Genomic DNA, 23,644 nt, shown 5'->3' with positions numbered 1-23,644 from the left:
CTACGAATTTTAACCTCTAGCGCCATCTGTGCTTAGTTTTACACTATCTACCATCCATTGCTCAACCAAGGTTAAACTGTTTCATACTGCATGCAAAAATAAATAAAATTAAAAAAAAAAAAATCGCGGAAGAAAGTTGGAGAATAGAACGAGAACGTGATTAGAGAGGTTTTCATGGGTAAATATATTTCCCAAATTAAATTCTCATTCGCACCTCCGAATTCACATCCACGAATTTTTCATATACAGTGCAAATGGTCCTTTAAAATAATTTTTAGAATTGTAGCACCAAGAGTTTGGGGGTTAAGTAAACCTTATTTCCCAATTTTCACTAAAATACTAGAGTGTTAATCCCATAATGTATCTAAAAATTGTGTAACAAAATACTCCTTGTTATCTGAATTTAAAAGTTTCTTCAAAAATTTAGAACAATGTTTAACGAAAATATAAATAAAGCTTTTATTTGTAAGATATTTAAGGTTACATGAACAAATAATAATAAATTATAAAAACTGTACAATATGCACAAGTAATGTATCAACAAAAAATGCATGAACTATGAAAACGATATAAATAGAGCAATATATCATCGTTTTACTTTCATTAAAAAAAGGTATATACTTACAAAGTAGTATGAATTTATTTTTAATTTTTTTGAAATAGGGTAAATAATATCTTTTTCAAAAACTAGTGTTTTTTCTGAGTGATATGAAATATAGAGAAACAAGTTTTTAGCAAAACTAAAAGTATTGAATTATACTTTCCGTTAAAAAGTCAGAAGTATTTCTATTAGGAAATGTACTTTTGTATGGAATAAAGATATCTCATGCAAATAGAAGCTCGAGCCACAGGTTGACTGAGATTTCACAGGTTTATAATTTTATCTGTGAAATGATTAGCAAATCAACAGCACTAATCTGATAAACTGCATTGTTTAAAAATATTCGTTGAATTTGCCCTCAAGAAATTATTTTTCCAAGAAAAAGTTTGCTGCAAGAAACTGCAACAACTTAGTATTTCTCCATTTTCGTCGCACTTTCTTCGTCTTTTGATTTCTTTTCTGTTTCATATTCCTCTGGGTTGTTGTAGATTTCTTCATAGTTAACCGTAGGAAGTCGAGCAAGCCACCTATAAATATTTTATAACACAATTTACCACAAATTTGAAATGTCGTATATTAGTTAATACATAATAATTTAATATCTATCAAATAATGTAAGATATTTCAAATTGCAATTTCAAAATTTTGAAATAAATGGATTTTCCTACTAATATTGAACAATATAGATATTTTTCTGCTTAGATATACATCTTATTGAAAGCTATAAACGTTTTTTTTTAAACTATAAATTTGATTGAACTATTTTTCATTAAACGATGTATCATTTTTAAGGCTAAAACAATTTACCAAAGTTATATCGAAATTTTATTCTTAATTCTATATGATGTCGATGCACTATAATAATTATGAATCGTGAACCATACTATCGTTCGAATTGGCTGCAACTTAAATATATAAACCATGTCTTAACGATCAGTTCANACTGAACGTTGCATATTTCTTTTTTTTCAATATTTTTGCAGCGAGAAAAATTAAAAGCCTCAAAAATTTTGATGATGTAATGTCAAGGTAGTACGATATATATACATATATATATATATAAATATAAAACTCTTTTTTTTTGTATTAGGTTCAGTTAGTTTAGGTTTTCTTAATCATTGAATATTGTGCACTTGGATTGCGTATAACTTTTATGGTTGACTTTGTAAAACTATGTAGACATTCTGTAAAATTTATTGCTATTTTACAAGCCTGATGTCACATGAGCTGTAAATATTGGGTCTATATGCCACAGGTGGTGCTTCGGCCGGGTGCCGAATCTGGGTTACCTTCTCGTGGATTATTATGACTTTGTATCTAAACTTTCCGAATATCACCTGAGGGGTGGGGTGAACTGATTGAAGATTTATTATTTGAGTTCTTGCATGGCATAGTGTTTTATGAGGAATTCCAACATTTGATTAAAAAAAATATGTCAACTAACATAAAAAAAAATAATAATAACCACAAATAAATGCGAACACAATTTTTAAAAAAGTATTTCACTTTTTTAGTGACGAAAAATTTTACTTACGCAAAGACACCCAATGGTATTATAAGTAAAATACCCATTATTAAGTATATTAATCCTGGATAAAAGTCCAAAGTAGCATTGAAAACTTGAGAAGCAACTGCTGTTGACAGGATTGGGATTAAGCTTTCCGCTGTTGTTAGAAATGCAAATATTTTACCTGAAACCAAGAAATATCTATGCATAAACTATTTTTGCAGTTGCAGCAGATTTTGAGCTATACATATTTTTCAACACAGAATTGCTGTAAGAAATACCAATTTAACATCGTTTTACAATATTAACCCCTTGTCACATGTATTGCTTTTTAGATAAAAAAAAAATTGATTCAATAGGTTTAACTATAATTTTAATAGGTTTATTCAGTTGCAAATAAGTGTGTAAACTGTTATAAAAATAGAAGTATGAGAACAGAGGATCATAAAAACATTCAATTTTCAACAAAAAAATACATTGACTTTTGATACACTGACTTTTTATGGTTTTATAGCAATATTTTGAGAGGTTGCCTTTTTGACGTTACCTACCTCACGTTCACTGTAAAACATTTCGGATCAAATTGCGTTATGAAGTACAGGTACTTTGGTATCATCATACAGGTACCATCATCCGTAAAAATTATTTAATCATAAAATAAATTTTTTCCATAAAATATTAAGCGTCATTTTTACAGCAAGATTTATTTAATTAGAGTGAATTATTGACTTTTCGGTAATTATTACTGTAATAATTATGGTTCGTTAGAATTTTTGCTGAGTAGCATGTTCCGATAAAATATGGATTTTAAGGTAAAAAGTAACGGCCCTCCTGAGCGCCGGTTCCTTTATCATAATTTGATCCAGAACTTTCTACAGTGTACGTTTCTATATAAATTTTTCTTAAATATTTTCTTTCCTTATTTATCTTTAGATTTAGAAATTTTTTTAAAACATGTTACATGTGTATGTTACATGTAGCATAAAAAGCTTCTATTAAACGTTTTATGTTATCCTAATTAATTATTCTAATCGAAATATTTTCTCACACTTTTAAAAGCCACATCCTGTTCTTAAATCTATTTTTGGCCCAAGTATGCATAAATTTAAATAAAGACATTTTTCCCTTTAAAGCTTCGTGGGTATCAATCAACCTAGTTCCTAAACCAATAGTAATTTCTGAGATTTCCCTCTTTTCCCTAAATAGAGACATTTTCGGATTTTTTGCAAGATTTTCCCTACCAGAAAGACTGATCGCTCATGGAGTGAACTACACACTTCTCGTTCACCACTCATCAAAGAATGACCTACTTTAGGGAATATCAATTGTTTGCTTATTTTCAATGCTGACACTGAAACTTAGTAGGTGTTGTTTATTGGTTTTTCGAATATTTTGTGCCAGAAGGTTCCTTTACGTTTTTGTTTTCTTTAAAGTATTTAACCTTAAACAAATCATTAGTGTTGCTGGGTATTCCGGGCAATGCAAGAGGCACTTCCCTTTGAAAAAAGCATCAGCTTTGTTATGTTTTCTGGGTGAATGTGTACTGGGCAGTAGCACTTAACCTTAAAAAAAATATTAGTATACGGTATATCGAACAGCAGCCCTTAACTTTTAAAATATATCAGTGTAGGCTATACCGGGTAAATCTGAACCAAGTAGCGGCACTTCACCTCAAAATCAGTGTTGGGTATACCGGGCTGTGGTATTTAACTTTAAAAAGAATATCAGTGTAGAACATACCGGTCTAGTGGAAATCGGGAACTGGTACGTAACTCTAAAAATATGTAGGGTATACCGGGTAAATGTCTATAGTGCGGCTTTCAGGAGAACTCCAGACACTCGTCTCGCGTCACGGCGTGGTTTCGAGGAAAGGTCACTTCGATAGTTTCGTCTTAATTTTAGCGTAGGTCGTCGTGAGTAAACCAATCGACACCTTCTTTCTTCCATTTTACCCCCATTAGAAATGTGCTCTAGCTTGTTACCATAGCAGCAGACAACCCCAGACTTTAAATCTGGAGGAGCTCTTCTCACAGCCACAACTTCTCACTATACCGGAGTATTTAACCGTAAAAAAACACCAGTGTAGGATAAATCGAACAATGGCACTCACTTTCCTTGATTAATCCAACTGTTAAATATTCTAAACAGTTATTATTAACGATTGCCACCTTATTATTTATCATTCATCAATACATATGATAATATGCAAAAGAAAAAAAAAAGAATTTTAAAGCTATTATTATAAATTAAAACGTAAGCAAAATCAGTTGGTTTAGTTAATAGTTTATTTCATCCTTGTTATTTGTTTATTGCCCTTTCTGTTTATTTCACTTTTTTACTAAAACAGTTAAGGGGTTTGATCAAATCACTTATTTTTTTAAGGGAAATGGCTACGCGGAGTTGTTATTTATAACCCCTTCCATGAATTGATTATTTGCCTTAGGGATTTAATCAAATTTCCGTATACATTATTTCCTTGCGTCACGTTTGAAATAGATTACTTAAATAATTATGCTTTTACGCGTTGATAGCTGTGCTCTTATTACTTTATTTCTTATTAACTTAATACGCAAATTAGTAAGTTATTTGGTTAACATTTGCGGCGTGATATACAATTTTTATAATTTTCAGGTTTTTCATGTTTTGTGATTTTTTTTAACAAAATTGAGAGAAAAAAAATTATACGATAAAGTATAAAATTAATAATGATTTAACAAAAAACACTCAAATTAACTTAAATATAAACTATAGAAATTTTTGTGGCAGAAGTCGAATTTTCGGCCATAGATGGCGCCACTGAAAAACAAGAACAATCGCACCCCCTCTGCCTAAACAGGCATACGACAAAAAAAAGAAAAGCTGAATCGAAGCCGACCGGTCTGTGTAGGAGGCAGGGAACTGTCCTTTGCATCAGAAAGGTCCGGAGTTCGAAACCCGGGCAAGGCATGGATGTTTCTTTCAATCTCTGTGTGTTCTATGTCCTTTCTCCTTTGTGTGTGAATGTGACCCGCCCTATAAACTGGTTGTGGTTGTGTGAATGGCGTGGCAGAAGTCGAATTCCTGGCCATAGATGGCGCCACTGAAAAACAGACATACGACAAAAAAAAATGTTTTAAAACTGCACTGCCCGTATGGTATTTTTTACAGCTAATAATTCGTGAACAATTATCGAATGTTTTTTCTTTTATTCCATCTTAATCCTTGAACACTTTTCTATGCACCTTAGTAATTTCAAGTTTCTACGTTTGATGGTTTTTGTGCAATAAAGCGAACGTTAAGGTCGGTGACCCAAAACATCGTTGGTAACCTTGGCATTTCTAATATAGAGAGATATTGTTAAAAAAACGCATTTTATTAATATTCGAATAATGACTTACCTATATCCTCTTTCGACGATACTTTGGATATTCTTGATCGACCAGCTAAGGAACTGAATCCAGATAATAATCCAGCCAAGTTAGCTTAATAGGAGAAAAAAAATCATTTTAAACTTAGAAGTTTTATAATTTTAGTTTAATTTAATTGAATTAATTTATTTTTAAATTAAATTGCCGGGTAACTGTAATATTTTGGGAAAGATGCCTTAATTGCTTCAAATGATGCTACCCAAGGCTTAGAAGTAATAAAACACTTAGAAACTCAAATTTTTAAATTTTGCTTAATTTCTCTAAGTCATAAGCTTGAGTCCAGAAAGCTTTTAGAATTAAATTTTTAAAGTCAGTTTGTATCATTGTTTGTTTAAAGTCTGATATAAATCTTCATCGATTGACTTTGAATTTAAACTGTCTATTTAAAATTATATAATTGTCTTCATAAAAGGAAATATCATTTTATAGCATATTTTTATGTATTTTTTCTATTATATTTTTTGTATATATTTATTTGTTAAATTTATTAAATTTTTTTAAATATTTATTCATTTGTTATATTTTTTCTATTTATATATNAAATATATTTTTCGAGACTTTGCTAGGTCCTACAATTCCTGATGCAGGTCTTTCTGCTGTATTAACCTATTTAAGTTAGCCTAACCTGTACACCTAAGTTAACAAATCTTCAGTGATATTTTACCGCCTCTCCTCTTTAACTTTAAATTAATTTCATCATCTCATTTATAATTTTTATAATATTTTTGGTATTATTATTATATGTTTGCTTCTACAACTTTTATTTAATTTTTTCACTTCTAACCATATCTTAAAGATATACTATTACTTAATCTAAATATGCCTTCAATTATTTATTTATTAATACTTTTCGGGGGTTTGTTTCATTCAGTGCCGTAGCGAGCTTAACTCGCGCCCGGGGCACAATACCTTTTTAGCGCCCCTCCCCCATTTGAAAACCATCTAATATTATAAGTAAAATATACTCGCAAAGTAATAAATAAATAAAGTCATAGGCTCAAGTTAGGCATTAAATTTGAGACAAAAAATGTAGTTGAAAAAACAAGACTAGATTTTGAAATGTATATGATCATCAAGAATTAGTTTATAAGATACCTATTATTTATTTTACATGTTTATAAAGAAATATTTTAAAAACACGCAGTTTTAAAACAATAAAAAAGTAAATATTTATTATCTCTAAGGAGATACATATATTTAATAATATGATTATAATACAATTATAAAACTAATTACTATGTATAAATTTTCCGCTTTTGATTCCGTTTTTGATCCGCTGAAGCAAATTTATCAATAATATCATCAAAGTTGATTATTTCAAATTTTTCGCTTTCCACACTTAAAAATGCTAGGTCACTTAGGCGATCTTGTCCCCCCGTTGATCGTAGATATGTCAAAATTAATTTTAATTTGCTGAATATTCGCAGCTAGCAATTGATACTGAGATAGTTAGGAGTATTTGAAGTGCCACTTTCAGGTTTGGAAAAACATCTCCTCCATACGGGATTATAAAAGTAAGAAATTCTAATGGAGTTTTAAGTTCAATTTCTTTTCTACTACGGAGTATCATTTTACAGTCACATTCTTCGATAAAGAGTTCTATTCCATTGAAATCTGTATTACACACTGTACAAACATACAAATACTTTGTACACTGCAAATATTTTGAGATAATATATGTAACCACACAGCGTAGATGCCATAAGGAAGTGCTGACAGACACAGGTCGAGTCAGCCCAGCCATTAGAAAAAAAAGTGTCATTTCTATTATGAATATATTATTACAGTTTGATTAGTGTTCCTTTTTATTTACGAATTAACATTTATTATATTTCACTGGCACTAAATTTAAAATATATTTTCCAGAAATAAATTATAATAAAAATAAAAATTATCCAGCAATTTTTTTTTGTTTGCATTTGGCGCCCCTTTGTGAGTAGCGCCCGGGGCATGATGCCCCCCTTGCTCCCCCCTCGCTACGCCACTGTCAGTGTATTTATCTTCTATAATTAACTGTTTTCTGGTGATTTTGTTTTGAGTTCTATATTTTTCTTTGCGAAATTTGGTATATAATTCTTACGATTTCCGTATAAATAATCGGAAAAAAAACTGCTTCATGAAATTTTGACTAGTTTGTACTAAAAATATTTACATAAATTACGAAATATTTTTCCTTTTTACTATAACTAAAAATATATATATATATTTTTAGTTAGCCGTATAGCCTTCAACGTATAGCCTTCAAAAATAAAATTTTAATCAAATTGAAACAGCCATTTTGTTTTGTATTACTGAGGAAGAATGGGATTTTACAGTTCACTTGTATTGCAAAAGACATTTTTTAAAATTTTAAATTGTTTACATTATTAGGGGGAAATTTTTTCCCAAAATAGCTTATTTTTTTCTTTCTTCCCAGGTCTTCTGTCTTCTAGATTGTCTTCCCGGAAATAATTGAAAATTTTAAGATTATTTATTTGGCATGAAATATAATTCTTTACTTACCACAAAAATAAATTTCTTTTGTACTCGCGAGACCCAAGCCAAGATTTTTCAAAACCATTGACGTGCTTCCAATTAAACCAAGAGTTGGATCTCCCAACTTGAGTTTTTTAAAAACTGGAACGCATACCATCATTATAACAATTCCAAGAATGGAGAAAATAGATGAAATCGTAGAATACTTCGTATTGTCCCAGTCATATTGATGATGAGCATACAAATAGCTGATACCAGCCGTCGCTGAAAAAAAAACAATGAGAAATTTTGCGAAATCAGTATATTAATATTCATGTGAATAGATTATTATTATTGATATTAGTATATTATTAGAATGAAACTTGATAGTTTTAGTCAGTATATTATTAGAATGAAACTTGATAGTTTCGCTATAATAACTATTTACGAAAATGAAAATTTTCTTGAAAAATAAAATGATGCAGAAATTTTAAAGTCCAATGTAAATTCTTGTTTACCAGCAAACAAAAGTATTTCATAACATGTCTTGTCTTTTATTAGCAACAAAGAGTCGAATTTCGAAAAGTTTGCATAAATTTGGCAAAATTAGGCAAACCTTCAAATTTGTCTAAATTGCATATCTTTTCCTAGAAAGGGGAAAGTTTTTATCAATGGGTTACTTTAAATGATTTTTAAAATCATAAAAATCCCTTAATTTTATAGTTTTGTACATGTAAACCTAATTATCACTCTTTCAAGGCAAACCAATTATAACTATACATATTTGAATACTGGTCTTACAATTCTGAATTATTAAATAAAAATTGGTAAAATTAAAATAAGAATCATTGGTTCAATTAAGGAAGATATGTATTTAACTAATCATTGGCATTTCACTGTACAGATCGAAAAATTTGCAAAATATTAGGATAGCTGGTTGGTAGGGCACTGAGCCCATGACCAAGAGTTCGTGGGTTCGATCCCCACTGGCCGAAGACTCCTCGTGTAATAAATGGTGACTGATGCACGTTAAATCTGTCGAGTCGTAAAGTCCTCCATGTTCCCATAACAAATCAATACCTCAGGGGTACTGATCCAGGAGTTTCCTTGTCTTCTGAATTGGTACAAAATTACAAGGCTACGGAGTTGAATATTGGTAGTCGTACACCCAAAATTGGGTCGGCTGCTCAACGACGGATATAAAAAATATAAAATAAAATATTAGGCTCGATATTATTTTTACGATTGGAGAGCTGTCCAGTCATAGCAAATCAAGCTGATATGTAAAAATTAACTAGCTTTTAATACATAATATATTCGTAATTTTGGTTTGAACGAAGTGTATAGAATAATTTTTGATATGGCTAAGCATTAATTTAATATACTTTTAAATATTATCAGCAAGAGAACACTATTAGCGTCTCAATGAAGCACTTGACAACAGAATTATTTATTTTTTGTACAAAACCTTTATTTAAATGAGAATGAACTCATGGCTATTTTTTAACTTTATAAAGTATACTAAATCGTGAATAGGTTTTCAATAACTGCAAAACAATGGGAAGGGCTCAACGAAGAGATGTACCAATGATAGCAATCTTCAGATATGAGGCATTACTCAATATACACTTGCACAGTATTCCCTATTTTTTAAGAAGGAAGAATTCTTCCGCATTTACAGAAATGTTTTTTTAAAGCACACAAACAAAAAAATTGTGTGTTAAGTGAATATCTCCTCATGCTTCACTTCGATCAACGTTAAATATTTACCAATTTCCTATGTAAAATTTGGTTCCTTGGAGTATTCATCCACTTTTCCTTCAAGGTTAATATCTTCCTTACCTGTACTATGCACGATTCTTTATCGCCTTGCGCGATCATCGTCAACAAAAACAATTATTTTTATTTTTTGAAATGCCGGATGCTATTTAGGCAAAGTATGAAATAATCGTCCTGATGAGGTTATTATGTAAATGATGTGCATGTAACTGGGAATGACCGAAATCGGTGGTTGTTGACTTTCACCGGTGAATGTTGACAATCAAATTAGTCGCTTTGGTGAATGTCCGAAATATTTATTACATCCGATTTGATATTAATTTATTCGTGGATATAATTACATCGATTCGATATTTTAATACTTACTGACGATAGATTACAAGAAACATCAGTGTTTGGAGTATCGGGCAAATATATACCGGGCAACTTAAAAAAAGCATCAGTGCAGGGTATACCGGGCAAATGTATACCAGGCAGTGGCACTTGACCTTAAAAAAACATCAGTGTATGGTATACCGGGCAAATGTATACCGGGTAGTGGCACTTGACATTAAAAAACACCAGTGTACGATATACCAGGCAAATGTATACCGGGCAATGGCACTTAACCAGACCTAGTATGACTAGACCTTTGGTAAATGTCCGAAATATATACTAGGTCTAGTGCCACTTTTACTATAGCTTAAATATTTAAAAAAAATTAAACAAAGCGTTTGAATAAATTTTAAAGTGATATCGAAGTTATTGCTTTAAAATTAAAAAAATAATAATAAAAACTGCGCCAGATAAGAGTAATTGAAGTAGTTGCTTTATACAGCGCATGTGCGGGAAAAAATTAAAAAAAAAATTATCTAGGTGCATCTAAAAGTAGATGAATATCTTAAGACGCCGTAAAAATTCCTATAGTAGCACACTATTATAAAGCACATCTGTGTATAAATAAATCTCTTCTCCTTAACTACAAAACGAACTACTCTACTTCAACTTCTACCTATATTTTCTAAAAGTATGATGTACTTCAATATGAAATCCGAAGCATCCGGAAAATATATTTAAAATGCAAATAATAATATTATAATAGTGCTAATTTCATAAGAAAATACAAAAAGATCAATGTACAANGGGCAGTGGCACTTAACCTTAAAAAACATCAGTGTAGGGTATACCGGGCAGTGGCACTTGACCTTAAAAAAACATCAGTGTAGGGTATACAGGGCAAATGTATGCCGGGAGTGGCACTTGACCTTAAAAAAACATCAGTGTAGGGTATACCGGGCAGTGGCACTTGACCTTAAAAGACACCAGTATGGGATATACCGGGCAAATCTATACCGGGCAATGGCACTTAACCAGACCTAGTATGACTAGACCTTTGGTAAATGTCCGAAATATATACTAGGTCTAGTACCACTTTTACTATAGCTTAAATATTTAAAAAAAATTAAACAAAGCGTTTGAATAAATTTTAAAGTGATATCGAAATTATTGCTTTAAAATTAAAAAAATAATAATAAAAACTGCGCCAGATAAGAGTAATTGAAGTAGTTGCTTTATGCAGCGCATGTGCGGAGAAAAATTTTAAAAAAATTATCTAGGTGCATCTAAAAGTGGATGAATATCCTAAGACACCGTAAAATTTCCAATAGTAGGTTCGTGCACATTATTATGAAGCACATCTGTGTATAAATAAATCTCTTCCCCTTAACTACAAACCGAACGACTCTACTTCAACTTCTACCTATATTTTCTAAAAGTATGATGTACTTCAATATGAAATCCGAAGCATCTAGCAAACATATTTAAAATGCAAATAATAATATTATAATAGTGCTAATTTCATAAGTAAATACAAAAAGATCAATGTACAACAAGAACCAGTGTTTTAACATAATAGTTAACGTTCCAACTAAATTTATAGTTTCTTTCTAAGAAGATTACTTTCTAACAAGATTACCTTCCTATAGAAATATATATATAAATGCATAATATTAATAACTTATGACAATGAAAAATACTCACAAACGTAACTTAACACTGCAAAACTCGTTGCAACCATCAGAGCTAGTATTTGTTCCCTTCCTTTATTCGGTCGTTTCTTATTAGTAGCTCTGAAGCTATCGATAATTTGTTGAGATGACCACAAGCTTCGTAGTTTCACTGACCAGCTATCTGTATTGTCCAATCCTCTTGTTTCTTTGATTACAAACATTACCCAAATCAACCCCAATACGTGACCACCTGTTGATATCATAAATACATACACATAGCCAGTATATTTGTAAAGGTAACCACCTAATAGGATGCCCAGCGGCATTGATAAACCGAACGATAGTTCCAGTAAAGCATATTTAATTGTCCTTTTACTGAATTTGGTCGTATCCGCAGCATAACTATATATGACAGTAAGCACAGTAATGAAACCTCCGGAACAGCCTGTAAATATGGCTGGTATGAAATAAAACTCAATCCTGCTGTAAAACAATCCAGCACAGATTGAGCTCCCTAAGCCATCCAAAATAATGCCAAGAAGAGCCATAATTATTGGTATTTTTCTGCCATATTTGTCACTCCAAGAGCCGATAAAACAAGCTAAAATTGAAGAAGGAACCAATTGTATCAGAGAATGTCCCACTGAGTAGTTGTTGGCCAGTTTTTCTACCACATTTTTAATATCTTTATGTTCAGCGAGATTTTTGCATATTTCTTCAGAATATCCTAAATGAACGATGCAAGCTTTGTCCATTATCATAGTAGTCGACGAAACGGATCGTAAAATGTAGGAAAACATGTAAAGAAACATGACAACTTCTATTTTCATGTAATTTACTTTAGCACACCATGATTGTGGTTCCTCGAGCGCGTCTTCCGACTTGGTATTCGTTTTTTCTGGAATTTTAGGGATTTCTGTCTCTGCTCCGGGCAGGCTGTCAGCGCGATGCAACTCAATAGTTTGCATATCTACGGAATCATCGATTTTCCCCATGTAATCAGGCATTTTGGCCAAAAATTTTATTAGAATCAGTGGCAATCAATGAGAAGGATGCTATTATGATTTGATGAACTTTACTGCAATGATTGTAATTTTTCCATGATTTAAACCTAGAATAAAAATAACAGGGAGTTAGTTGTATTATCAATTATTGTTAGTTATTACTTGTATTAACAATTGTAGTTAGCATTTAATATAAATGTTAAAAACAATGAAAAATTCATAAAAATTAATATAGCTTTTATATCCTTTAATACTTTGAAAGGGGTTCTTTTTAAATGTGTTCTATATCTTTGATAATTGAATTGAAAAGGACGACATTTCAATATTTTTTTCACAGAGTAAAATTAAACTCAGTTATCTCGACTTTTATTTTTTCGCACCTTTTTTCTGCCCTTTAAAATGCATGCGTCTGGGATTTAATTTTTCACCTAATGTTTCAATTAATTAACTTATCGATAGTTATAATACTTTTTTTGTTGGTTTTTAAATTGTTTTGATCATGACCGTATTTCACAATTGTCTCTAGGATGATTCAGATACTTAAAAGCAAAATAATAAATTTTTTACTTTTCAAAAACTTATAATTTTTTAAACTTTTAATCAATAGTAAATTTTCTACTTTATAATTTTATCAATAGTTTTTGTATGAATTTGGGAAGTTGGCTAAATTTTCTTTGTTCCATTCAGAAGACAGTAAAATAGTTTTTTCATTCATGTAGTAATTTTAGATTTTTTTTCTTTCTAAAGAAATCACCGATGAACAGACGCGAATACTATTAAAAGGTTTGGCAGGTTTTCATACAGGTGTGATAATTATTTGTAATGGCATCATAAATTCGTGGAGCAGTTTTTTTCTCTCTCTGAATAAAATAATTAGTTGAATTCAAGTTTGGATTTAGGGTGGTTTTGTAGAGAAAGATGAGGTTTTTTTTAATTTATTTATAAATAAATATTTTTTAAGAAATAATTCGTCAAATTATTATTAATTTTCTTTTTCTTTTAGGGGACATGCAATTTAAAAATAAAAAAGAATAGATTAAAACTTAATTGAAAAATACAGTCTTTTACTTAAATTACTTCAAATATTTTAAAATTAAATATTTTTCTGTATTTCGTGGGTGGCAATAAACTTTGAGGGCGAAAGTTTATCGCCACCACACATATTATCAATTCATTATCGCACTGTTATCTACAGTTATGCGCATTTCACAGTTTTACCTTCATTCTTAGTCACTATAGATAATATAAGATCCAAAAAACATTTTTTTCAATCACGATTGTTTGTGTTTAGTCTTTTTGTAAGCTGTTTACTTTTTTCTTCATAAAAATATTTATATACAGATAATTTATAAGATTTTTTTTAAATCTTGATGCTTAGTCTTTGTGTAGGCAATTTATTTTTTATTTCATTAATTCTATTTGTATAGATAAACTATGAAATATGTCTTTTTCATTTATTGATGTTTAGTCTTTTTGTAAGCTGTTAAGTTATTATGCATTAAAAAATTTGTAAAAAATGCTAAGACTAAAAAAGACAAGAAAATTTGAGTTAATTTTTTACTCATTTTTTCGAGCGCCATTTGGTGTGTTTTTCCAGTGTGTTATTTTGACATTGATCTATGCACTTGAGAAACACGGATAGCGGCTATGGAAATTATAAATTAATTACCTTTCAAGTAGCAGATATTGCTATTAGTATAATTATTATTAACTTTCTAAGTTACAGAAACAATTTTAAATTTTAACATACATAACATGAGATACAATTGTTGTTGTTCTTTATCCTCCAATTGTCTGACGGAGTCAGACAAGATCCAATAGGTTGTTGACCCTCAAAGATACAGTAAGGAGTGTAAGCTCATATATTGTAGATTAAGAATGGCAACAACGGTTATGTTTAGTTTCTTTTGTGATATAAAAAAATAATAGAACTTCGATATGAAATGTACGCGAATGTAGTAAGTTACGAGTGCACTTATATTATCAATAAATATTGTTTTTATTTTCTATAAAGAATTTATTATTGTTAAATTAACTACATGAGAAGTCAACAAAATCAGATGTGGGATTCATTTGAAATGTTTTACACCGTCTGAAAGCTTACAAAATGGCTATATTCATTAATGGAAGAAAATGCGATTTAAAAATATTAGCAGAAGAATCGGGTGAAGATGTTATTGATACACATAAAATTAGCGATTTATAGAGGATAATTTTGGCGAGAAAAGAATATGATGAAGATTGTGTCTAAGAATTGTGGAAAACTATAATAAATGAAAGAAAGGAAAAGGAAGGAGAACGTAGACACCTAGAAGAAATTAAAGGAAGCAGATGCCTAGAAGAAATTGAAGAACGCAAACGACAAGACGAGGTAAGAAAAATTGAAATGGAATTTGAATTACAGAAATTACGCATTAAATCAGAGAATAGGTCTACTAATTCTGTCGCTAATTAGCATATTAATAGTACACCATTAAAATCAAGATTAGAACTTCATCACTTGATTCAAAAATTTAACCCTGATGAAAATAATATCAGCTTATACTTGACCTCGTCAAATTATTAGACACACTAAAAGATTCTATGTAAAATCTTAATTATCAGGTGATACTATACAGCATTATTGTTCTTATACAGCTGAAACCGGTTTGCGCTTGTTTATGTTCGAGTATCAGTTGCTTAAAATTGCAATGCAATACGTTAAAAATAAATACAAATAGGAAGTATATAAAAAATCTTCAAATAAAACCCCATTACATGTATGTTTAAATATAAAAGTATTGTATATAAACTCGTGCAAAACATGCAATTATTAAACACTACAGTGCGTCTGATAATTTGGTCTAATTTTTATAATATACTAATATAATATCTGGTATAATAAATATTCTATAATTGTATAATATATCGTATAATTTATCTAATCGTCAAATTTTTACTATACATCGTCTAATTTATCAAATTGATACACGAATGCAAACCGATTTCAGTCACGTAAAAACAATAAAGCTGTATAGTATCACCTGATAATTAAGATTTTACGTAGAATCTTTTAGTGTGTCTAATAATTTGGAAAGGGACTACTGTATTTAATTACGTTTGAACGTTTGGCTAAACAGGCAGATATAATTGAAAATTCCTGGGTTACTCACTTGCTTGGCTTGCTTCTTTCCGACGTAGCTCAAATAATCGACAGAGGAACAGAAGAAATTGCAAACGATTATAAAGAAGTTACGCATATTTTTATTAAAGCGATATAAATTAACACTTGAAAAATGTCGCCAAAAGTTTTTAATGCGTAATAAAAATGTAGGAAGTACATGGAAAAAGTTTGCCTACGAATTAAAAAGTTTTTTTAAGTTTTGAAAAGTTGAGAGATCTTATTATAGCGGATCAGATAAAACGTTAAGTATCGCAAGAAGTAAAAGATCATTTTATTGATGGTTGGATTTGGTTCATTAATCCAGATGATTTAGTAGAAAAACTGAATGATTATGATATTTTGAGATCAACTTTTAAGAATAAACAACTGCGTAAGGAAGGATTTTTCGACAAACGAAACTCTATTAAAGATGATACAATTGCTAAGAAAAATGAAAAGAGAAAATTGTACCGTATTACACATAATGAAAGAGGTGAACCAAAATGCTTCAACTATAACAATTTTGGCCATATTTCTAAGGACTGTCCGTCGCCAAAACCAGTTATAATATGTCGAAAATGCAATAAAACAGGTCACAAAGTCAAGAATTGCTTTTCTAAAGCTGAAAGTAGTTGGTCAAGTTATAAAAGTTTATCTGTTACGCAAGGAGAAAATACCGAAGAGAGTACTTCATACTTGAAAAAGGCAAAACTTAATTATCGTGACGAAGTACAGGTTTCAATTGACACCGGCAGTTCTTGTTGTCTTCCAAAGATGCCAGTTGCTTAGAAACTTGAACCTGCTGCCGATGAATTGTATGGTTTTGGGAATCAAAAGATTCCTGCAATAATCACTACTGCAAAAATTGAAGATGATGTTAAAGTCGATAACGTAAAACGCAAAGGAATGTGTATTTATGTTGTTCTTGATAATGCGCAGATAGTTGATCTAATTATCGCCCGAACATGGATTGATCTACCGTACATCGCTTATGCCAGAATAGGGAAAAGATTTCATATCGGGAGAAAGAACCATTTAATAATTTCTTAATTAAGGAAAAAGTAAAACGAATCCGCCTTAACGTTCTTGAGGCAACTGAATCACAGAAATATAAAATCAATCTTATTTGATCTCAAGCAATGGATATCGAGAATGGGCTAATTATGATGGAGAATCCTTTCGAAGACATTGGTTGATTACTGGAGGTTTAAAATGGAAAAACGTGCATTCCTTTGGAAAATATTGGACACAAAAATGTCGGGCTTTTCGGAGGTCAATGATTGTTGGAAGTTATTGAATTGTTCTCAATCGTTGAAGTTAAGGACCTTACTCAATAACCAATTTCTTAAGGGATGAAAATTACTGAAAACGTATGCTCTCTATCCAGTTAAACTTATTTTTACCGCAATAGATTACACATATGATTAAATGGTAAAACAATTCTGGTGGCACCAATGTGAATAGGCTATTTAGATAGCAAAAAACTACAAGTATTTTTATTTGTAAAACTGATAAGTTCATCGAGTTGTAATAATTTAAATGAAAAAAACTCCCATTAAATTGAGCGAAATGAAAATTGACTCTAATATTGATAATGAACAGAAGCAAGAATTGCTCCAACTATTGAATGAATATAGAGATTGTTTTGCTATGACATTTCAGAGCTAGGATGTACAAACTTAACAGAAAGGGATATTAGAGAAGTTCAAGGGTCAAAGCCCATTTGTATGGAACCATATAAAACGAATACTCCTGAAGGAACAGCTATTTAAGAAATTGTGGGTGAAGGGAAAGAAAATGGAATGGTGTCCGAAACAAGATCACCCTATGCAAGTCCTGCCATATTAGTAAAGAAGAAGACTGGTGAGAGTCGACTTGTGGTTGACCACAGACGTTTTAAGAGTCAAACTATGAGAGATAAGTTCCCATTGCTTAAAAGTGATGATTTATTGGAACAATTACGTGACTGCAGTTATTTTACAACCTTAGACTTGGAGCATGGTTATCTACAAATACCCCTAACTGAAAAAGCAAAACTAAAAACAGCCTTTATAACCCCAGATGAAACTGGAGAGTTCGAGAGGATGATTTTTGGCTTAACTAATGCCCCAGCAGAATTTCAACGATTGATGTACCATGCATTAGGTCCGTTGTACAACAATAGTGTATTATGTTATTTGGATGACACACTTGTAACAGCAAAAACGTGGGGAACACTAAATACGGTAGTTAACTGAAGTATTTAAAGCATTACTCTCCGCAAATTTACCTGAAAAACAACCTTGAAATTACCTAAATGTGAGTTTGGAAAGAAAGAAGTGAAGTATCCAGGATTTATTACAATTAAAAACGGAATTAAGCCTGGATCAAGAAAAGTAGAATCTTTATCTAAGTTTTACCAACTTAAAAATGCATACGATGTTAAACGATTTCTTGGATTAGCAAGTTTCTTTAGAAGATTCATTCCAAACTATACCATTGAAGCTCGATATTTAAAGCAGCTGACGAAAAATAATGAAATTTTCAAATGGGAAAAAGACCAAATGGGAAAAGTACAAAACTGAAAAATAAATTTCACAGAATATATGGTTTTTACGCCATGATCCAAGGTATCATTATAAAGTTATTAAATTTTATCACGTTTACCAAAATGTATCACTTACTATAAAAACATTTTTTATGCTTAATTTTAATAAAATCATTGCTAAAGCTCTTTGATAAAAACTACCGATCATTTTGTTGTACATATAGAGACAGAAACATCATAAATTTTTTCCATATTCTGGTAGTTTTGACCATACTTTTTTCTCAGTGTGGTTAGTTTTTATGCAATTAAATTTATTTTAAATAAATTTTGAAATACTACACCCGAAATATGATGCAACGGGAAAGCTAATACTGTGCTCAAAGGGAAGTATATTATTACAAATGAAAAAGGCAGGCGATATAAGCTTTCAATCAAAACAATGGCTTTTCTAAATATTCCGTCTTTTCAAGGATTTTTCTACAATAGTTTTGTTTGTCTTAGAATTTCATAAGATTTGAAGCAGTATTGCGTAAGTCAATAAGACAAAAATAGTTTCTTTCTTTGTGTTCTTCGTTTAATGCTTACTCCTTGATTTAATAGTAGAAGAGTATTTCGTGGAAAAAGGTGCCTATCCTTATTATCCTCTGTAATTGATGAACTTTGAATTTTTCACGCAAATATTTTCATTTTCTCCTAAGTAAGCCAAATTTACTGAAATAGAAAAGGCAAGTCAGCTTATTTTTATTTTTTAATAATATTTATGTTTTGTAGGGAATAAATTCTTAATTACATACAAGTTTGCTAAACGATAACGCTTACCAAAAAAAAATCTTCGTGGTGGATATTAGAAATCTAGTTCAATGTCAAGTTGCTTGTTATGGATACGTTTGTGAATTTGGGCAACTTAGCAATAACGTTTTTTTAGTGAATAACATGATAATTTTTTTAACTGTTGTGAGTTTATAACAGCTATTCATAACTGTTAGGTTAAGTTTCCTCTCTTTACCCAGAGCTCTGTGTGTAAATTATAAAAAACAGTGCCAAATGTAAATATGAAGAAAATCTATGGAAAATTTAAAAGCGTTTTTCATACACTGACTGAAATATGTCAAATAGTTCTTCAGTTATTTAATTTTAAAAAAAAATTACTTTCAAAATTTGATTTTCTAGAACTATTTGACTTATTTCCTTCAAATTTTGTGTTTTGCAAATTAAAACTACATTCTAAAGAATGATGTAAAGATTTGTATATTTTTCACTTCAAAATATTTTTGACTATTTTCGATAATTAGTAAATAGTTAATTTAAGGAAAATAATATTTAAATTAAATTAATCCAAAATATAATATTAAATAACATTATATTGATTAATATTATAACATAAATTAACATTATAATATTAAATAACATATTATATAACATTATAATATTAAATAATTTTCAAATTGCGCCTCTCCCCTATGATGTAAGGGTCAAGAATCCAAATCTGCTGAAAAAAAAGGTAGCATTATTCAAATAAATTATGTTTTTGTGTCTGATTTTGTAATTATAAAATCCCATCACTAGATTAAAAATTATTCAAGGAGTATCCATTTTTTGCGCACTTTTTATATTTTTAAATTATAACTTTGCAATGATTTTAAGGATCTCAAACTGGTCTTTTAAAGTATGAAACGGACTTTGGAATGTGGAGCAAAAAGGAACATTTAATCATTACATAATTTTTATTTACCTCCTTTCTATTTATCTCCTCTCATTTTATTTATCTCCTCTTTTTTTAGATTAATTCTGATGCAGGATGAACTAAAAATGTCCAAACTTTTTTTAAGCATTTTAAATCCTTTGGCAACATGTAAGAGTTATTACTTGAACGTTTTTCAAATACTTAAATATATTTAATAAATTTTGTAATAGTTGTTGCGCATGGCGCATAATAGAAATAATAATAATTCTGCTAATAAAATCAAAATTTACGGTATTTAAACCATTCCTTTGGGAATTTTTCCATTCATATGGTAACGGTTTACCGAAAATTCTGATTTTAAAAATTATCGTTCTTATTACTACACATTTCGTATCCAATACAAAACTGAAAAGTAATTTTAACCGAATAAATGGTTTTTATACCATGATCAATTTTCACACCACATTTACCAAATTATAACACATATTGTAAAGTAATATTTTTTTGTCAATTTACCAAAACGTTTCGGTGAAACTTACCGAGCTTTTTGGTATTCCTATAGAGCCAAAAACACAGTAAATTTTACCATTATCTGATACTTTTTTTTATTAGGGTAGAAATATGAACATTTCGGCTAAGGTTACTTTAAAGAAAAATATTTGTGAATTTATTATGGATTTTTATTTACTTAATGTATATATTTGTCCTTTTAATAACTAGATGTTAAATGGATATTTGCTAGATTTTAAGATGGTTCGAAAATGTTTAATTAATTCCAAAAATAATTCATAAATTATCAAACTAGCTTTTCTAATGGAAGTTTTAGTACATAAGTTATGTAGCTAGTGATAATTTTATTAACGTTTTTAAACAAAAAATTAAAGAAACATTTCTCATCTGTTTAAGTTGCATAATTTTATTATTTGGATGCGATGCAATCAGAAAGTATTTCTATGTGTTTTTATTTATTTTAGTTATGTGAATTTTTATTTATTATATTTATCGTACTTTCGGTTATGGTTACAATTTAATTATCTATGATATTTGATTGCTTTTTTGGTTAGCTGATATAGAATCACATTATTGTGGGGAGTTGACAATTGTTTTGATCAATATCAAAGTCATGAAGCAGATTGAGTTTTTATCGTGTTTTACTTATCTTTAGTTAAATAATGTTACAAAAGAAATATATTAAATGAAATGCGTATCTATTATTTTCTGATTATCATTGATATATATCTAATTATTTTCTATTGGAACAAAGTTTATTGCATACGTCATTGAAAGTAAGAAAGAGGAGCAATAGAAATATCATATAAATTTAATAATAATTTTTTGTTACATTTTTATTACAATTTTGATAACCTAGAGAAAGCTTTCATAAACATTGTCTTGCAAAGCCATTATTAAATTTATATTTTTTGATCAAAAATATGGGAAAAAACTAATTCGAAAATAGATTTAATTGATAAATAAATTTAAAGACAATAATCATGACGCTTTTTGCTAGCTCTAGTTATTTTTGCAATTGGTGATGTCACATAAGTTTACATTGTATTTCACTGTTGATTTATTAATTTAATAATTTGTTTCACTTCCATTACAAAAGTTTTTAAGGAGTTTTTTTTTTCAAATTTAAAGTTGCTTTAGTGAAGAATTTTGTTAATGTATCTCATTGTTTAAGCGCATTAAATTATAAATTAAAAACACTTATGTAAGTAACAGTTCAGATGGTTGGTAAATTAATAGTTTACATCAAATTCATTAAAACTTGATTAGTTATGAACATAAAGTGTAAATGCTAAATTAAAATTCAAATGATTTATTTTCACTTAAACACTAAAATTTTTCAGTTTTAAAAATGCAATTTCGTAAGCAAATACTATAAAGCTGTTGCTTAAACAAGTTTGTTAAGTGTTTTATTTAATCTCAACGCGTTTACTCAAAGTTAAACGAGTAACTGTGGTAAATTTAAGTTAGTTTTCAAAAAGCTTAAATAAAGTTTCGGTGAATATATTTATTTGAAACTTTTCCAGTTATTATTTAAACTTTATGAGTAATAAAATTAGAACAAGTGTAAATATTGTCTTATTATTTTTTAAATTTCTAGATAATCATTGTTTCTTACATCAAATTAATCTTTAATTTTTTCGTGACGTTACAGAAACGTTATGAAACAAATGTTTTATCTTTAACGTTCTTTAATAAGTAATAATAAATACTGTTTCAAGTATTTCGTATTAATCAATAAAAGACTGTTAATGACAATTCAAAGTTGTCCAATTTTAATGAATCAATTCAAGTATTAAAATTTAAAGTTAATGAATTTAATGAATAATTTTAAATCTACATTAAATCTTAAATTGAATTAAATTAATGAATAAATGAATTAATGAATTATATGAATATTTCGATTAAATTTTATAAAGAATAAATATGAAGCTCATTTGCACTTTTAAAGAAATTAAGAATCAAGTTAAATGAAAAGATTAAACATAAGTATAGTTCTATTTACCTGAAATGATCATGTTATGATTGTGTAATAGTTAATAGATGGGTGTTTAATAGTTGATACTTTCCATGAAAAGAAGCGATCTCTCAAAACCAAAACACCGCAAGATTGTAGAGTTAGATAAACTCTCTTTTGCCAGCAGCACCGATTATTATTCTAGTAAGATAAGGAACTTTCGTCATTACCGAAATGATTTATCAAATGAATAGTGACTGTTGTGTTTTCATTTGTCAAAAATTTTCATTTTTCTCCACAAGAGTTGCAGTTCTTAATAAATGCTTGCTAACAAAGAGGAAATTTAAATCCCATTGTGGAAGCAATAAAGATAATTTTTTACATAACTTTTACGTTTTATTCTATTTTTCTTTTTCAGATTCAAATAAATATTTGGAAAATATGCGAATGATTTGAAAACAAAAGCAAAAAAGAATGCTTAAACAAAAAAAAAAAGTGATAATATCTAAATGATAAGTAAATTTAAAATTACTATAATCCGGTTTGATGACAAATAATGTCTTTTTTTTCTGACGCATGAAAATGTCACACTGTAACAAAATCCGGATCAAATTCCGGTAAAAAGAACCTGCTGTCAGGCTGCCGTTACTTTTTATCACAAAATCTTTCTTTACCGGAACATGTTACAGAACAAAAAATCTGATATACCATAATTTTTATAGTAATAATTACCGCAAAATTAGTGAAAAACTCTAATTAAATAAATATTACTGCAAAAATTACGGTAAAAATAGATTTTACAGATGATACATCCAATACTTTATACTGGTAATTATTTCTTTGAAGTGTAAAAGAAATAGGGTTATATTGATTACATACATTGATTACACACATTGATTATTACATACCTTGATTCTATAGTTAAATATACTAGATTAATGCATTTTATCTTTTAAAAGAAGATTTGCGCGCATCTATCTGTGTATCTCTCTTATAACTGCTAGCTCCTTGAAATTTGAACAGCCAGTGCAAGGGGCAACTTTAGCTCCTGATTTAAAAAAAAAAGTGCCAAAAAATTTAAATT

The 23,644-nt window shown here is 29.4% G+C and overlaps 2 protein-coding genes across 2 annotated transcripts in view; one reads left to right on the top strand and one right to left on the bottom strand.

Moving 5' to 3' along the window:
* Positions 1-434: 434 nt before the first annotated feature.
* LOC107439567 (proton-coupled folate transporter) lies at positions 435-22,764 on the bottom strand. Its single transcript, XM_016052213.4, has 6 exons — positions 22,609-22,764; positions 11,768-12,847; positions 8,018-8,254; positions 5,486-5,569; positions 2,136-2,292; positions 435-1,128 (listed from the first exon to the last, which is right to left on the bottom strand). The coding sequence occupies exons 2-6, from the start codon at positions 12,741-12,743 to the stop codon at positions 1,011-1,013; spliced, it is 1,572 nt and encodes a 523-aa protein (XP_015907699.1). The 5' UTR covers positions 12,744-12,847; positions 22,609-22,764; the 3' UTR covers positions 435-1,010.
* LOC107449958 (proton-coupled folate transporter) overlaps positions 19,010-23,644 on the top strand; it is a 103,032-nt gene continuing 98,397 nt past the window's right edge. Inside the window, exon 1 of the mRNA XM_071178720.1 lies at positions 19,010-19,106. The gene's annotated coding sequence lies outside the window, so the exon portion shown is untranslated. The remainder of the gene's footprint in view (positions 19,107-23,644) is intronic.

Source organism: Parasteatoda tepidariorum, chromosome 3, assembly GCF_043381705.1.
Source record: "Parasteatoda tepidariorum isolate YZ-2023 chromosome 3, CAS_Ptep_4.0, whole genome shotgun sequence".
Taxonomy (NCBI): domain Eukaryota; kingdom Metazoa; phylum Arthropoda; class Arachnida; order Araneae; family Theridiidae; genus Parasteatoda; species Parasteatoda tepidariorum.
The sequence above is the reverse complement of the archived record's forward strand: the minus strand, read 5'-3'. Positions and strand labels throughout refer to the sequence as shown.

What these genes read in the sequence shown, in the direction of transcription:
- LOC107439567 (XM_016052213.4), bottom strand. Translation starts at nt 12,743, where the DNA reads ATGCCTGATTACATGGGGAAAATCGATGATTCCGTAGATATGCAAACT. An exon ending in AAAAGAAATTTATTTTTGTG is followed by an intron (nt 5,570 to 8,017) that starts GTAAGTAAAGAA and finishes TCTCCTATTAAG; the next exon opens with CTAACTTGGCTGGATTATTA. An exon ending in ATACCATTGGGTGTCTTTGC is followed by an intron (nt 1,129 to 2,135) that starts GTAAGTAAAATT and finishes AAATATTTATAG; the next exon opens with GTGGCTTGCTCGACTTCCTA.